The sequence below is a fragment of the Terrapene carolina genome, unplaced genomic scaffold (genome assembly GCF_002925995.2).
Source record: "Terrapene carolina triunguis isolate 2854851 unplaced genomic scaffold, T_m_triunguis-2.0 Scaffold833, whole genome shotgun sequence".
In the NCBI taxonomy this organism is placed as follows: Eukaryota; Metazoa; Chordata; order Testudines; family Emydidae; genus Terrapene; species Terrapene triunguis.
Genome location: NW_020665184.1, coordinates 1,037,795 through 1,055,285, shown reverse-complemented (window position 1 = coordinate 1,055,285; position 17,491 = coordinate 1,037,795). Strand labels below are relative to the sequence as shown.

The 17,491-nt window shown below is 58.3% G+C and overlaps 1 protein-coding gene across 2 annotated transcripts in view; it reads left to right on the top strand.

Annotated features, from left to right (window-relative positions):
• RAD23A (RAD23 homolog A, nucleotide excision repair protein) overlaps positions 1-13,502 on the top strand; it is a 14,142-nt gene extending 640 nt beyond the window's left edge. The window contains exons 2-9 of one of the 2 annotated variants that reach the window (XM_024217268.2): positions 4,228-4,389; positions 4,720-4,922; positions 6,777-6,832; positions 7,861-7,988; positions 8,402-8,477; positions 8,821-8,876; positions 9,299-9,463; positions 13,338-13,502. In XM_024217268.2, the coding sequence (XP_024073036.2) occupies positions 4,228-4,389; positions 4,720-4,922; positions 6,777-6,832; positions 7,861-7,988; positions 8,402-8,477; positions 8,821-8,876; positions 9,299-9,463; positions 13,338-13,451 (960 nt within the window). In that variant the 3' untranslated portion in view covers positions 13,452-13,502. Of the gene's footprint in view, positions 1-4,227; positions 4,390-4,719; positions 4,923-6,776; positions 6,833-7,860; positions 7,989-8,401; positions 8,478-8,820; positions 8,952-9,298; positions 9,464-13,337 lie in introns of both variants that reach the window. The other variant, XM_024217267.2, reaches the window with a different exon arrangement.
• Positions 13,503-17,491: the final 3,989 nt, after the last annotated feature.

Sequence of the window (17,491 nt, the reverse complement as noted above, 5' to 3'; positions counted from 1 at the left end):
CCCCCCCCCCCCCCGCCCACTCATGGGATGGGCCCTAGTCTGCGTGGGGCACTCTTCCCTTCCCGGGAATGAGATGCACACAGTAAGAGTATCAGCTTTGAGGGGTATGGGCAGGAGCGTGTGGGGGGGGGGGATGAGATATGGGGTGAGAGTGCCAGAAGGGCAGGGGATGGGGCATGGGAGGAGGGGTGGATGGCTCCATGTGGGTGGGGGTGGGAGCCTCAGAAAGGAGAGGGGTGGGGGAGCCAAGTTGCCTGTGTGCCCCTGTACTGGGGTAGTAGCAGGTGGTACATCTGGGACTCTTTCAGCAAGTCCCTATTAGCTCCCATTGAGAAATGTTCCAGGGCAGGCAAAGCTGGGCCTGGGCGGTCACTGTTGGGCATCGCCTGCCTGGCCCAGAGCAATTGGGGGAGGGGGGGAGCAGGAAGACAAGCTGATCCCAGCTGGTGTGTCTCCCCCACACTTCCCGGTTCTGATGGAGTGGAGGGGCGGGGGGAGGAGATTTCACAGTGGGGTCTGTGCTGCTCCTGTTCCCATCGGCCTCTCTGCCTGCTTCCCCCACTGGGGTGCAAACCCCCTGCGTCTCTCTCTCTCCTTGACCCTCCTCTCAGTCATAGACACCCTTGAGATGTTAGAGGTGAGACCTTAACACCTTCATGATCCATGTTCATGTGACTCACGTCAAAGCTGACTGGAGTCCCCTGGAGGAACCAAACCCACTATTTTGTGGGGCTAATACAGCCTAGTGGTTAGAGCGTTGGACTGGGACTCAGGACACCTGGGTTCAGTTCCCAGCTCTGCCACTGGTTTGGAGGGTGACTTGGCACAAGTAATTTCTCCTTCCGAGCCTCAATTTTCCCGTCTGTAACATGGGGAGAATCCTACTGACCTCCTTTGTAAAGCCCTTGGCGACCAATAGATGAAAAGCGCCTTATGAGAGCTAGGGATTATTCTGAGAGCTGGTGGCTGGGAGACAGGACTCCTGGGTCCCATTCCAAGCGGTTAGTGCGTAGAGTGTGCTGTCAATCGGATCTTCTCCCTCCAAACAGAACGCTGAGTTCAGACTGAGGCTTTAGCGGGGAGCGGAGTCCTGCACTCAGACCTGTTTTCTTTGTGCTTTAGGTGTCACTGATTTTAAGGGGCCCTTTATTGGGGGGGTGGGGGTCCAGAATTTAGGGTGCGGGTATGATGCATATAAAAATAAACACTAGCAATCCAAATCTTACTATCATTTTTTTTTTTAGTACCATTTGAAATATCCCCTGTCACTTTTGCAGCTGAGAAACTTCCCAGGAGGGCAAAGGGATTTCAAATGTTTTTCACAGCACAGATCACGTTTTAAGACAGAAACTGTTTGCTGGACAGCTCCCCTCCCGTTTATAGCCAGTAAAGTCCCTGTGGTGGGACTGAAGATCTGGGGTTAGTTCCCAACTCTGCCACAGACTGCCTGTCTGATCTTGAGCACGTCCCTTCATTGTTCCCTGCCTCGGTTTCCCCTCCTGTGTAATGGGAGGGGCTTCCCACGTCTTGTCTGTTCAGCCTGTGAGCTCTCACTCCGTGTCTGTGCAGCGCCCGGCACTGTGCGGCCCCAGTCTCTGTTGGGCCTTCCCCAGATTATGAATCACATGCTTAGGATTGTTGGTGTCTTTATTGCAAACTAGCCCCTGGCAATAAGCAGGCCCAAGCCGCCGCCAAGGAAAGCGCTGGCTGCGGAGCCGGGCCCGTGAAGCTGAGTGAAACTGATTAAACACCAAGGTGAAACTGCTGCGCCTGTCCTCACGGGGCAAGCTGAAAGGCAAAAGGGGATTGGGTGACGTGCACTAGGCCGGCCTTAATGCTCTCAGGAGGCGAAGGTCAGAGGCTGGGTTTTTAACTGACTTATAGGCTCCCTGTCTGATTGTAACTCCCGATCCCTTCCCAGCTAGGGCTGTGTCTGCGCCCCTGAGCCCCTTGTAGATGCAGCGCAGACCTTCTCTGCTGCCTCCCCGGCGAGTTAGCTCTACCGATCGCTGCAGCTACGCTGGGCCTCGTGCCGGCACGGCTCTGGCAGCGGCACCCTCGAATTTCCCGGCTCTGGGCTTGGCCGTTACAATTCCCTTGCTGGCTTTGTAAGTGGCAACTCCTGCTCTGCGCGCTCTCCTCTCCCTCAGTACTGGGACGCTGGATTCACTTCCGTGTCTGTATAAACAGGCCACCCGGGAGGTGGCTGCGTCTCCGCACCGGGCGAGGGACCTCGGTATAAACAGCTGCCGTGCTCCACCGCAGAGGCAGCCGCACTTGGGTAGTGGGTGATACGGTTTTGTCGCCTCGCTGATCCAGACGGTCGTGCCCATGGGAGGAGACGGGTGAGGCAATGGTTCCTTTTTTAAATAGCTGGAGTCCCACATGCTTTTCACAGGGCGTCAGGCTTCGTTTTGGCTCAACCCAGCAGCCGAAAATATCTCTTGGCTCCTACTCACTTGTCTCACAGGGCTCTGCAGCTGTTCCAACGGGTCCCCGCTGGGACACCATTGTCCTCCGGGGTGCAGGAGAGCGTTTGGTGCGAAGGCTCCACGGCTTGCCCGTGTGGGGCGTCCCGGAGCGGTGGGGGGATGGGATACATGCTTGCAGAAGCAGTTGCTCAGTAATTCTCCCAGAGGGCCTTGCAAACCGGAATGGGTTGAGCCTCATGACTCTGCCCCCTGCCTGCAAGGACCAGGGAATAGTTCCCTGTCTTACCAATGGGGAAACCGAGGCAGAGAAGGCGTGAGTGGTTTAGTCACCCAGAGACCAATGCAGACGCTTCCAGGACCAGTGGGACTTTCCCAGTGGCTGACTGTGATTCCCAGGGGACAGCCAGGCCCTGTTTACGCTGGGGGAAATGGGTGTGTTCAACATGTGTGAAAATCTTGGTGTAGATGAGGTGTCTGTGCTGTCCGTGTTGTGGCACTAGGGGGCGCTGTGCTGCAGGGAGCAAGGTGGGAGGGGCTCAGCAGGGGGCACTTTGCGGGCAGCGCTGCCCTGGTGCAGCAGTAGGGGGCGTTGTGCTGCAGGGAGCAAGGGGGGAGGGGCTCAGCAGGGGGAACTTTGCGGGCCGTGCTGCCCCGGTGCAGCAGTAGGGGGCGCTGTGCTGCAGGGAGTAGTTCTGGGGGTGCCGTAGGGCCCTCCCGGTCAGTGCTGGCCACAGTGTGGTGTTGGCTGGCCAGGGTGAATCCTAGTTCCAGTGTGTAGAAATACAGCTCAGATCCTAGTGACGAGACGTCCTCAGTCCCCAAGTGTCCCGCGGGGATCCCCCCGAGCCCTTAGCTGCCCCCAGGAAGGAGCCTCCAGCAGTGGCAGTTGTCCCGGTTCCCCAGCCCCTCCTTTAACCCAGGGCCTCAGCCTCCCCTTCTGAGAGCTGCTGCTGGCCTGTGTAATCCGGCCTGGCCCTGCCCTGCCCTGTGGGGAAGCTGCCTCCATCACGAGCACAGCATGTGCCCCAGAAACGCCTCGCGCTGGGTAGAGGGGTGCCGGGGGGGCCCGTGTCCGCACGTGCCCCTCCCTGGTCTCTGTTGGCACCATTCAGCTGTAACTGGCGCTCTGGGCGATCCTGGCAGCCGGGGGCGAGTCGCAGCTGCAGCTTGGCCGGGGGTAACGGGCAGACGTGAGACCGAGACATCCCATGACCTGCCCCAGGGAGCGCATCCGGTGTCTTTCGTGTATATTACTTAGTTAGATTACAGTGGTGGCCAGGAGCCCTGATCGTAGCCCAGGATCGCACTGTGCTAGGCGCTGTACAAACACCCAACAGAGACGGTCCCAGCCCCAAAGAGCTTCCAGTCTACGCAGCTGTGAGGTTATCTAGAGGCTTCAGCCAAGATCAAGCCCCATCAGGCCGGGCGCTGCCCACAAGCAGTGAGAGGCTGTCACCATCACAGCGAGCCCAGATGCAGGGTGGGACTCAGGTGCAGCATCTGGGCAACAGGTTGGCAGCTCAGAGCCAGAGAGTTGCCCAGGGACACCCAGGGAGTCGGTGGCAGATCCAGATTTCCTGAGTCCCAGGTCAGGGCCTTTCCCGCAAGACCAGACTAGGGTGTAGAGAACCAGGGCGGGAACAAACCAACCTGACCCGATACCTCCTTAATCCTCCCGCCTAATATCAGCCCTGGAGCCCGGCAGGGGGCGGGAGCGGGGTGGGGAAGGAGAGGGGTCCCCCTCCCAGCCATGCAGGGATCTGCATACTCAGGGCTGTCTCGTCCCGCCCGGCAGGTGCGGGTCCTCAAGGAGAAGATTGAGGCCGAGAAAGGCAAGGAGGCCTTCCCCGTGTCGGGCCAGAAGCTGATCTACGCCGGCAAGATCCTGAGCGACGACGTCGCCATCAAGGAGTACAAGATCGACGAGAAGAACTTCGTGGTGGTCATGGTGACCAAGGTACGGCCGGGCCTGCTCCCGCTCACGGCGAGGCTGCCGGGACAGGGGTAGGATGCTGCGGAAAGAAGGCAGCTTTTCACACCCGCTCCGTAGGAGGCGCTCTCCCCTCGCTGTCGGTGCTGACCCCAGAGTGGCACTAGGGGGCGCTCTCCTCTCACAGTTAGTGCTGATTGTATAACACATGCAGTCAGCCAGGGCCAAAGGGCAGTTCCTTCCTGCCCCCCTTCACCGCAGCTGCTTCCCCAGGGGTTGGGAGCTGATCTCGCATGTGGTTGGGGAGCGGGGGGCAGAGACCCCAGCTGCACCCTTCAGCGCTGCTTGTTTCCTCAGACCAAATCCAACTCAGGCGTCCCGGCCCCCTCATCTGGTGATGCTGGGCCGGCCAGTGCCCCAGAGCCAACCCCATCGGTGGGGCAGACGCCGGCGCCTGCAGCCGGTGCTGATGCTGTCCTGCCCCCAGCACCCGCGGCGCCAAGCGAGGAGAAGCCTCCGGAGGAGCCGGCTGCCGTCACGCTGCCCGAATCCACTGCTGGGTAAGCACAGAGAGCGCGTGCCCCCTCCCCGCGCCTGCCTGTCTATGTTCATAGCTCAGTCACTTCAGGTACCCCGATGTCATGCCCCAGAGAATGGGGGGAGGGGGGTGCCTTCCACTTCAGGGTGTGGGCATAACCTTCCTTTTTGGGAACTTGGAACATCTTTAACTTGGAGGAGTGGGGTATAGTGGTTAGAGCAAGGGGGCTGGGAGTCAGGACTCCTGAGTCCTAGTCCCAGCCTTTCCACAGATTCACTTTGACTGGCTCAGTCACTTTGCAGCTCCGTGCCTCAGTTTCCCCATCAGTGCAGTCGTGCCTGCCTCCCTGTGGTGTTTTTTTTAAGGGTAACGTTGCCATGTGGCTCCTAAGCAGCTGCCACCTCTCACCCCAGAGGTGGTTACACTGCAATGATCCCACACGCAGACTGCAGCGGATGAATGGCCGGCTCTGTACACACGCTGCATCCCCTGGGGTGTGGGGACAGAAAGGGGCCGGGGGGGGGCACCAAGCTTGCCTGTGAAGCACAGAATGAGCCAGGCTGCTGGCCGAGAGCTCGTCCCTGTCACGGACTCACAGATCGTGCCCACTCTTGGCCCCGTGCGGTCCGTGGGGGGGTGCCCCTTTTAGTGAGACAGCCCTTCTCGGGGGTCCACTCTCTCGGGGTCAGGCCCCGTGCGGTCCATGGGGGGTGCCCCTTTTAGTGAGACAGCCCTTCTCGGGGGTCCACTCTCTCTCGGGGTCTGGCCCTTCCACCTCCTGGATCCGCACCTCTCTGAGCCTTAGCACGTCTGTCTCTGCCGTGGGCCCCCTCAGGGAGTCCACTCGCTCTGGACCCCCGGGGCCTCCACCCCCGAAGGGGTTGATGCAACCCTGTTCTCTAGACCGGAGTGACTCTCAGCCAGCATGAAACAGAAGGGTTTATTGAGAGTTGAACACAGCACAGGAAACTCTCTGACCCTCAGGCCTGGCCTCCCTCAGCCCAGCACATCCCAGTCTCTCTGCATCCAGGTGGGCTCTGCCTGCTCCCCCTCTCCAGCCCAGAGCCCCCCTGCTCCCAGCTGGGCATCTGAGATCACCGGCCCCAGGCCCCGCCTCTGTCCATTGTCTTCTCTCCAGGTAAACAGGGTCGTAAACTGGGGCCTCCCCTCCTGCTTCTCCCTCTGGCTGGAACCGGCTGGTTAGGTCTCTGGGTCCTCACTCTGCAGCCCATTGTCCTCCCACTGGCCAGAACCCGCTGCGTCTCCTCAGCTGGGCCTCTGGGTCACCAGGTCGCCAGGTCACCGGTCACTGGGGTATCCATCCTCCCAGCCACCGGCTGGGTCCCCACGTCCTCTCTCCGGTCCTCTGCAAAACACACTCCCTCTCCCCTCACCTCGTTAAACCAGTAACACCCAGGGAAACCGAGTCCCACCCCCTCTGCATGCAAACCATTGAAACCCCACAGAAAACAAGAAAACCCCTCACTTCGTCACAGTCCCCACGAGCAGCGGGGCTGGTTTGATTTCAGGGCAGATCGAAAAGCTGTTTAGTTTCAGTTAGTGACCTGGTGCCCCTTGAGATGTGGCGAAGACCCCGCATGTCTCCTGGGCAGAAAAGACGAGCGTGTGTTAGAAATAGCGTTGGCGAGAAGACAACCCTGCTCTCAGAGATCGGCAGGTGCAAACTTGTGGGCTTGGGTCACGCCAGGCATAGCCCCAAGAAAGTTAACGTGGCAGTGGGGTGGTTCCTCCCGGCGCAGGGAGCCCGGCCCGGCCCAGCCCGGCCGCCCCGGCGCAGTGTTGGCCCCTGGCGGTTTGCTTGTTGCCCGGCTGTTTGGAAGGAGCCAGCTACTATTCCTCTCTTTTAAATTTGCAGCTCTGTTCCCTCTTCAGGTAGCGTGGGGCGCCCAGACGACGCGGCTTCCACCCTGGGTAGGTGAAATCCCCTCGCTGGGGCAGGCGGCCGGGGTCCCTGGGCGGCAGCAGAGAGCGCCTGCCAGCACCCCGGGCCGGCTGCTCCATGGCTCCTGCAGCATGAGCTCGTGGGGTGGGGGCGCCCTCTGGTGGCCGTCGCTGGATAAAACAACCCCCTCTTCCTGTTGCGGGTGTACGGGGGCCGGGAGCAGGACCCCCCCTTCCCAGCGTTGCCCCTCCGTCTGCGGGGGGGAGGGGGGGGTGATGGCTCGGCTGGGGAGGGGGGAGCTGCCTCGCTCATCGTGATCTCAGGTTTCAGTGCAGGGCGGGTTCCAAGCCCCGGGTTGTTCTGTGCCCTGTGTGATGAGTTGGTTGGGTCTCCGCTGCTCTGGGGCAGCCTGGGCTGTCTGTTCCAAGGATAAAAGGCGACCGTATCCAGTCATTCGTTAGCAGAGGGGCCACGTTAGGGGAAAAAAGCCGGGGGGGGGGGCTGGTCGCCAGGACTCCTGGGTTCTCTTCCGAGCTCTGCATGGGGAGTGGGGTCTAGTGGTTAGAGCCGAGGGGACCGCGCTGGGAGCCAGTACTCCTGGGTTCCCTTTGCAGCTCTGCAAGAGGAGTGGGGTCTAGTGGTTAGAGCTGGGGAGACAGGGCTGGGAGCCAGGTCTCCTGGGCCTTCTTTTCCCAGCACTTGTGGGCTGGATTCTATCTCAGGCTAAGGTGGACATGAGGGGTGCGTGGGTGTTGTTTAGCTGTATTACGGTAGTGGCCAGGAGCGCTAGTCATGGACAGGGTGGGGTGTGGAGCAGGGAGCCAGGACTCCTAGGTTCTAGTCCCAGCTCTGCCCCTGACTCAGGGTGAGTTTGAGTCACTTCCCCTGCGGGGATGGGGGGGCCGATCCCGTGCTGGGAGATGTTGGCGGAGGGGGAAGGGCTGTGTTCGTAGCCAGCACCCGCTCCTGCCCCCCTTTCCCTTGGCGAGCGTGCGCTGGGCACCCCAAGACTGCTGGCTCTCCCTCAGCCCGGGCTGTTGTCCCCTTCCGCCCGCAGTGACCGGCTCGGAGTACGAGACGATGCTGACCGAGATCATGTCCATGGGATACGAGCGGGAGCGGGTAGTGGCCGCGCTCCGGGCCAGCTACAACAACCCCCACCGAGCCGTGGAGTACCTGCTGACGGTAAGGGAGCACCAGGGCTTGGAACAGGTCGAGCGAGGGGGGCAGGACTCCTGGATTCGATCCCCAGCTCGGGGAGGGGAGCGGGGTCTAGGGGGTTCGACCCGGGAGCCAGGACTCCTGGGTTTCATTACCATTGACTCGCTCTGTGACTTTGGGCAAATGATTTTTTTTCCATCCACATCTGGATGGCTTACGGGAGTGGGACCCGTAAGGACACCAGTTCTGATCCAGCCCAGGGGTGCCCGCATTGCCTGAGGCTAGCTCGCCCCCTCGTTGGCAGGACATGGGGTGCCGGGCAAACCCCAGAGACTGAGTTCCTTTCGGGCCCCTTGCGGGGTGAGCCCCGTGGGGCAGGGGCTGCTGTGGGGGGAGGGGCGCTAGACAGCACTAACAATGCCCCTTTGACTTCACAGGGCATCCCGGGCACCTCCGAGCCGGAGAGAGCCCCGATCCAGGAGAGCCAACCCACAGAGCAGCCAGCACCAGAAGGTTAGTGACGGTCCTCCCGCTCCTATGTGAGACATAGGGACCGTGGTGGAAGGGGGAGACCTGGGGCGGCCGGGCCAGGGGCTGGAGCTGCATGGGAGAAGGCTCTCGTGCTTGTGGAGCGGGGGCTATGGAAGGCCGCTGAGAGCATGCAGCCGGGGGAGGCAGATGGTGACCCGAACTGGTCCCTCGGGGAGGAGGGGGTGGTTCCAGGCCCTCTCCCCCTGGCTAGATACCCCCCTTATCCTGTGATCACCAGTGCCCCACCTGTGTGGGGCATGGCTCAGGTGGGCCCTGCCCCTTCAAGGCATGGCCTGGCTTCACCCCGCCCACTCCTGCCCCGCAGGCGAGAACCCGCTGGAGTTCCTGAGAGACCAGCCCCAGTTCCAGAACATGCGACAGGTGATCCAGCAGAACCCAGCCCTGCTCCCGGCCCTGCTCCAGCAGCTGGGCCAGGAGAACCCCCAGCTACTGCAGGTAAAGGGGGGCAGGGGCTGAAAGAGGCCACGGAGGAGGAGCCGGAAGTAGCACTGGGAGGGGAGTGTGTCTGGAGTGGAGGGAGGCAGGACTCCTGGGTTCTGTGCCTGGCTCTGGGAGGGGAGTGAGGTCTGATGGGTTAGAGCAGGGGGTTGGGGGGGGGACCCAGGACTCCTGGGTTCTAACCCTGGCTCTACCAGTGGGTTGCTTTGTGACCTTGAACAAGTCCCTGCCTCTCTCTGTGCCTCAGTTTCCCCGCTGGGAAAAGGGGCTGTGGAGGCCCTGCTCTGGGAGGGGAGGGGCGTCTCTCCCTAACCCTGACCCCCTCCCCCCCCTGCCCTCCCCAGCAAATCAGCCAGCACCAGGAGCAGTTCATCCAGATGCTGAATGAGCCGCTGGGCGAGATGGCCGACATCTCGGACATCGAGGGGGAGATCGGGGCCATCGGAGAGGAAGCTCCCCAGATGAACTACATCCAGGTCACGCCTCAGGAAAAAGAAGCCATAGAAAGGGTAAGGGGGGGGCTGGCTGTGCCAGGAGCCACCCTGCCTGCTGGGGTGCCCCGGGATCCCTGCGCTGGAGAGCCCCAACAAGGGTGCAGTGGGGTCTAGAGGCTGGGAGCCAGGACTCCTGGGTTCTATCCCCAGCTCTGTGCCAGGAGTTGGGGTCTAGTGGTTGGAGCGGGAAGGGGGCGAGCTGGAGGCCAGGACTCCTGGAGTCTGTTTCTGTCTGTCCCTGACAGCTCCAAAAGCCTGATCTGGTCTGATGCTGAGCCCCTTGAGCTGGGAGTTGAACAAGAACTGAGTTTGGTTATTAACATAAAGGCCAGGTTGTAGCCCTGACCACGCTGGGGGGGGTTTGAGACGGGACAGAGGCGCCGAGTGGGGAGTAGACAGCTCTGACTTTGCAAGCAATGGAGCATAACTAATTTGGTCCTCCCCCCAAATGGGCGTGGTCCTCCCTGATGGGGAAGGGCAGCGCTGCCAAGCTCCGCCCACAGTATCCCAGCGGAGCTGGATACCTCTGCTGAAATGTGCGTCAAAGAGGCATCATTAGTCTTCAGAGTGAACAGGGGAGTCTTCCGAGTCTTTCCCACCTGGTCAGATCCAGAAAGGTTCATGGCGACCTCCAGAGACTCATGGACCTTAAGGCCAGAAGGGTCTGTCCTGATCACCTAGTCTGACCTGCACATCTCAGGCCACAGAACCTCACCCACCCCCTCCAGGAACACGCCCATAGCGGCTGGCTGAGTTACCGAAGGCCTCAAATCTTGACATAAAGACTTCACGTTACAGAGAATCCACCATTTGCTCTAGTTCAAACCTGCAAGTGACCCAGGCGCCGCACTGCAGAGGGAAAAACCCCCAGGGTCTCTGCCCGGTCTCCATTCCTCGGATCATCCTAGTCACCATTTCTAATCTGAATTGGTCTTTCTTACACATGGGAGCCCAGAAATGCACCCAGTGTTCCAGGTGAGGCCTCACCAGTGCCTTGTATAATGGCACTAACGCTTCCCTGGCTCTACTGGGAATACCTCGCCTGATGCATCCTAGGACAGCATTCGCCTTTTTCACAGCTGCATCACGTTAAAATGTTCGATAACATTGGTCCCTGACCGACTCCTCTAGTAACCTCCCTCCAGCCTGCATTCACCTTTCAGCATGACCTGATGTAGTCTTCCCTTTAACCAGTTCCTTTACCCGCCTTTCGATTCTCCTATTGATCCTGTAGAACTAATTTCCCATGTGGGAACTGTATCAAATGCTTTACTGAAATCCGGGTTGGCTAGACCTGCTGCACTTCCTTTGTCTAGCAAATCAGAGATCTTCTCAGAAACAGAGATCAGATTGGTCTGTCAAGATCTACCTTATGTAAATCCATGTTGTCTTTATTCCCTATTACCATTTACCCCTGTCCTTAATTACTCTCAAAATTTGTTCTAAGACTTCGCATGCAATTGAGGTCACACTGAAGGGCCTTTAGTTTCCTGGATCACTTTGTCATCCCCCACCCCCTTAAATACAAGTATTGTGTTGGCAATTCCCCAGTCGCAGGGTACGACCCCCGAGTTTACGGTTCATTACAAATCCTTGCTATTGGCCTTGCAATTTCACGTGCCGGTTCCTTGAATATTCCTGGATGGAGATTATTTGGGCCCCCCGACGTGCTCCTATTCAACTGAGTTTGGTGTCCACCTTGGATGTGGTCATTTCAACCTCTGTATCCTCATTCCCATCAGCCACCCTGCCACTGTCCCCAGTTAAAAACTCATCACCGTTATGAAAAACTGAGACACAGCCTTCGTTTAGGTGTTGGGCCAGGCCTAGATTATCTTTAATCTCCTGCCCATCTGCAGTGCGGAGCGTCCCACTTCTTTCCTTGTTTTCTTTTTTTTTCCTATGGCTAAAGAACCGTTTCCTGGTGGGTTTAATTTCCTTGGCAAGCTCCAGCTCTGCCTGGCTTTTGGCAGTTCTCCCCTACACTTCCTGACCTCCAAGAGGTCGTGTTCTTTGCTGATCCATCCCACCTTCCGTTCCTTGTAGGTTTTCGGCTCTCTCAGTCCCCTGGTTGAGATGCTCGAGGTGCAGCCCTTCCCTGTGATTCCCCCGCTGGCTTCAGGCCATTTCTGCACCTTTGGCTTAAAATAATCCCACGCCTCCTCCGCATTCAGATCCTTGAGTTCTCCAGGCCAGTCCGCTTCCCAAACTGCTTCCCTTCCCTTTTTTTAAGTTGCCCTTTTGAAATCCAGGACTCTCGATTCAGACCTGACCTACTTTATTTATCCTTCCATTGACGGTGAATTAGCTCATGAGCTCTCGACCCAACCAGCTCTTCTATGAGGCCTTCGCTTCTTACCAACACGAAATCTAAAACACCATCGGCTCTTGAGGGTTCGGTGACTGGTGAGGAAATCTGTCGGCTGTCCCATCAAGGAACACCTGGGCCCTACCATTTATGAGATACCGTTTGTCCTCCAATCAGTCTGGGAGATTAAAGTCTCCCATAATCGCAATTCCCAGTCGTGTTGAGTTCATTAGAGGTCTCTCCAGATCCTGAGGGTCCATAGCAGACCCCAAGCACCATCCCAGCAGAGCCTTTCTGAGCTTTCTTCCCCAAAGTGGTTGTGACCCGATAGGTTCCGTTTTATCCATTCCGTCACTTCTCATTTCTCTCCACTCTCCCTCGTCATTAACATCCAATGCTGCACCTCTTCCCTGCGCGGCACGTTCCCTTCAGTCCCTCCCCAGCTCTGTTCTCCCGATCGTCTCTGCTTTCGCTTCCTGTCCCTCCATGTTGTTCCCCAGGCACCTCGCGGCGCTGGAGAGACGTCTTCGTTGTCTGCTCAGCTTCAGCCACGTTCCTCACCCGATTAGGGACAGTCATTCTACTGCAGTGTCCCCTTCCCGACTGTTACTGTCAGTGGCGTTGGGACCTTGTCGTCCTTTCTCCCTTGCCGTATCCTCTTGTACTTGACTTTCCTCCTGCTCACTGTTAGTCAGGTGTGGAGATTACGCCTGCCCTGAGTCCCTAGTTTAAAGCTGTTCTAATCAATTGTGCCAACCTCCATCCCAGATGTCGGTTGCCCTCCCTGCTCAGGTGGCATCTGTCCCCAGAGAACAGTCCTCTGCCCGTGACTGCCTCCCAGTGGTAGCACCACTGCCTGAGCCACATGTTGATCATCGTCTTATCTTGCCTTCAGTCTCCTCTTCTAGGGCCGGGGTAGAATCCCACTGAAGATCACCTGAGCCTCCCGTTCTTTAAGTGCCTTCCCCGACCTGGCGTAGTCTCCCTGGCTGCGTCCCCGCGAGAATCTAGCAGTGCCATTTGTTCCCGTGGATTCTTTCCCCCTCCTGTAGGTTCAGGCTCAGGTCCACATCCCGTGGCTTAGCTCCTGGCAGCCAGCACACTCTTCCGTGCTCCAGAACAACTCGGCTGCAGCTCTGCTCTGCCAGCACTTCACCCCCACCCTGTGGCGGGTTACAGCTCCAGGCGCGGGGACCGCGGGTGAGGTGGTCAGGCCTCCAGGAGATAGCACGGACCTGGCAGCCTGGGGTGGGCTGGGGGCCGGGGGGAGAGCTGGTTTTAAGATAACAGCCCTGTCGAAGTCACAGCCCTGCTGGGGTGCAGTGCAGTGCCTCTGCCCCTGCACGAGGGGGTCCTCAAAGACACCACGGCCGTCCTCCACAGCGCCTGTACTGGGGAGAATTCTCCTCCAGCCCCCCAAACCTGAGGGGTTTACAGCCCCTCTTTCACCCCCGCATTCAAGCGTCCCAAGGGGGCTCAGGCACTCTGCTCCGGAGGGACTCGGTTCCTGAGGGCGGCTGGGACATACAGGGCAGCAGAGAGGCAGGGTCCTTTGACGCGTCTCCCTTTGTGTCCCCTCAGTTAAAGGCCTTAGGATTCCCGGAGAGTCTGGTCATCCAGGCTTACTTTGCTTGTGAGAAGAACGAAAACCTGGCTGCCAATTTCCTGCTGAGTCAGAACTTCGATGACGAGTGATGCAAGGAAAAAGGAAGAAAAAAATTTTATATATAAAAAAAATTCTCTCTATATCTATTCCTGTCTATTTAAGGGGTATGTGGGAGAGACCCCAAATCCCCCCCAACCTGCCCCCCATCCAGATTGAACCAGCCCGGCCTTCTGGCTCGAGGAAATGCTCTTTTCCCTCCTCCCCATGGGACTGGACAGCTGGGGATTGAGCAGCAGAACCAGCCCCTAGTCTCAGCCCCCCTCCCCCCAGCGCCCGTGCCGTGGGTGAGTTCAGCTGCGCCCCTCTCCTGCACGGTGCTCGCTCTGGGGTGGGGAGAAGGGATTTGGGGCTGGTAGAGGGGGTCTGTGGGCTCCTCTCCCAGCCCAGCCCAAAACTTGTGTGCAGACAGATTGCTTTGTTGTGGAGATGACCTGCCCCTGTGGACAGGCTGAGGTACTCCGCTTCCATCCATCACCCAGTCTCCTTTAATGTCCCTTCCCCAGCCCCGGTTTCTGCCACTGTCCAGCCAACAGCCAGTGTTAGACCCTGTCTATCCCTCTTCAAACCTCACAGATCACAGCGGGCCCACCCCACTCCCCAGCCTGTTGTGTTAGGGGTTGGTTTTGCCTGCATAGATGAGGCTAAACCATGTCGCTAGTCTAGATCCATGCTGAGCAGAGCACGGATCCCTGCTCCTAGCCTAGGCCGTGTTTAAACCAACCGCCCTCCGCTAGCAGTTCGCTCCAGCTCCCTTTTAATCTCTTGGGTACGGCTTGACGATCAGGGAGGTTTGAGAACTGGCTTCCTGGGAGCCCAGCCTATTTTTAAGAACCCAGCTGCTCTGGCATTCGTCCCGTCCTCCCTGCGAGGCGTGCATCGAAACTCTGCGCTAGCTCTCAGCCGTGCGGCGGAAGGCGAGGGGTGGGTGCTGCCTTCGAACAGTCCGCGCTGAGCCAGGGCTGCCGTGAAAAGACAGCGCTGAAGCAATGCTGCCAGCGAGAGCAGGGTTGCGGTGTTTCGCCCTCAGACGTCGGCGCCTGGGCTGTGCCGAGGGAGATGGAAAGCCATTAAAACCCTGCCTGCCCTTAAAGAATCTTTTTAAAATTACCCCTTTGAAAAGTGCTGCAGATCAGCCCCTTCCTCCGCTTGTTTTAAGCCCTGTTTCCAATTGTATTGTAGTTTTAAGGGAACCAAAAAATAGGGTGTCTTTAACCTTGATTTTCTCCTCCTTGTGGGATTTAAAAAATACAGATTTATTAGATCAAAATCTATTTATTTGAAACAGGGCAACTTTTACCCCATTCACCCTGGTAATTTAAAAATCCGATTCCACTCCCTTGAAATGCAGATGTGCTCTGACCCACCTCCCAAAAGATCAGATTAAAATCCACCATCATCCCACCTCCTCCCTGCTATTTTAATGCCAACGAGATGGTGTTTAATTAAACGCCTGAAATGCCCAATTTACTCTTGGATCTAAACATCCCTGCAGCTCTGGTGTATTCTGGCTTGGCTGATTTTTCTAGATCATCACACCCGTTTCTGTGTCCCTATTTCCTTCCCTGTCTCATGCCCCAAAAACCTTGACGCCCCATTGAAGTAACTCCTGATTTGTCTGAGCCATTCTGTTGCATACGAATCTTGGCTTGGGCTCGCTTTCCCCAGCGTGCAGTTGCAAAGAGAACAGAGTATTTGCCTCTAAAGTAAATCCTGAAGCCATAAATAACTTCTAAGTTCCATGATATTGCAGAGTAGCTGTGACTTTAAGGGGGTGGGAACATGGGTTCCAAAGTGGGTGGGGACAAGCGTTTGATAGGCCCACATTCTTAGCTACGCCTCAAGGGAATAGCATCCATTGGTTAGATCCAGGCCTTGCCTTGTGGCCACAGTTCCATCTTAAAGGAGCAGTGTCCTAGCATTTGCAGTTTATTTTGAGGTTGGTTTGTTTTCTTGGTTATACTTATAAATGTTCCTAAGCAGCCGCGGGGTCTGTGCCTGCTAACCAGGGGCCCGATTAAACGCTGGGAGTGGAGATGGCAGAGGGGATAGATTTGATGGCACAGTAGGTAAAAAGGGGAGGAGTGGGGGTTGGGATAGAAGGATTACATGCAAATTTAAAACCAAAAGAGGGTGGTTCTTACCCACCCACTTTGTGGGGTGGGGAAAGCGGGGCTGGGGTGGGTTCTGGAATTTGGCCTCCCCACCACACCCCAGCCTCGTCAGTCAGACCTGCCGTTTTGGGTGGCACTGCTCCCCCCCTTGCCTGGCACCGCTCCTACGGCAGCTTTGTTGCGCCTGTTAATTTAGCAGCAGGTTTCGAGGCCCCAGGGGAGCCGCGGGAGGCTGGCCTCGAACGCTGGGGCGGGGCTGGAGTCTCAGGCGCCGTCTATGCTGAAAACGCTGCTCGAGCGCTTCAGAATAGACTCTCGCTCCAGCGCCGGGAGTTAATCCACTTCCTGGAGAGGCGGCAGCTTGGCCCGGGGCAGGATTCGTCCACAGGTCGAGACCCCGGCTCAACTCTGGCTCCCGGGGGCATGGGTTTTTCACTCCCCTGCGAGATGTAGGTGTGGCCATGTAAATTGTCAGCATAGACCAGCCCTCAAGGCCCCCATGCTGTTGATTTAACAGAATGGGGCGGGGGGGGGGTTCCCTAAATTTCCCAGCAGCCTTAGGGGAAGGTGCTTCGGCTGGCTGGTCAAGCTCGGGGGTCCGACCTCATTTGTTTCAATCTTGAGCTGTTCAGCTGTAGCCTGAACTGAGCGGGGTGATGGGTAACCAGGCAGGGTCTGGGGAATGAAGCAGGCCTGGCCCCTGGGTGTAGATTTCCCCCCTAGCTTTCAGTCCCCCCAGGTGGCCGGCCAGCCTCTCCCTGTCGAGGCTGAAACCGCTGTTTCACACCCACTGTTTTTGGGGTGCTATGAATGGAATGTGAAATAAACGAGCTGCCCCCGCCACTCGCTGCCGAGGACGGGTCGGAACGTCCCGAAAGCTACCGTCTCCGGCCTGTTCTTTCTAACCCGCGCCTGGGGGAAGCTGTTGTCACGGAGTATGGGGGGACTCAGGGCCCTGCACCCCCGGCGTCCTGCGATTCACCATGACTCTCAGCCAGCCAGTAAAGTAGAAGGTTTATTTAGACGACAGGAATACAGTCCAAGACAGGTCTTGCAGGCACAGACAACAGGACCCCCTCAGTTATGTCCATCTTGGGGTCCCCAGGCACCCTAGCCCCCTTAGGGGATCAGAGCCCTGTCTGCCCCAAGCCCTAGTCACTAGCCAGCTTCTCCCACTCTGCCTTCAGCGACCCCACCCACAGCCTTTGTTCAGTCTCTGGGCAAAGGTGTCACCTGGTCCCAGCCCCCTCCTGGGTTCTCATGTTACAGGCTCAGGTATTTCCAGTCAGTCTCCCATCCCCCAATGCCGACTATCCCAGCCACACTCCCCTGTCAGCATTCACAGACCACAGTAAGAACAGACCCAGTTCGTCACAGCTGCGAGCGGCCAGGGGAGGGGAGAGCTCTTTTAAACCGCAGAATAATTGAGTGTGGATGATTAAACATGCCTGGGCTGGGAGGGGACGGGTTGGCCCCAGGAGCGTGGATCTCTTCCCCGGGGCCAGCGAGCTAGTCCGGTAGTGCCCGTGTGCCTCGCTTCACCCTGTGTGTGTGTCCCTGGGTTGTGTTTGTGGTTGCCAGGGGCGGGAGGAGCGTGGAGACCGTTACCGCGGGAACGAGGCCTGGCTCCTGGGGTTGGAGCCGTGGGACAGGCTAATAGAGTTTTCTCTAGCGTTGTTCGCCCCTCAACGCATCTTACAGCAGCCTGGCTGGATGGCTTCGCTGGCTGCTGGAACGCAGCTGCCTCGGGGTGGGGTGCAGGGAGCCCTCGCCCAGGGCTGAAATGCAGCCACCTCTGGGTTGGGCCTGGGGGCTGAGTCATTTCATGCACCCTGGAGGCAGCTGACGTGAGCCGAGGGCCCTGGCTAACCTACGATGGACTAGCCCAAGCCCAGCTGGGGCCCGCTCAGCAGGGGCCGGGCTTGCAGGGCCGGGCAGGCCCAGAAAGCAGGTTTGGC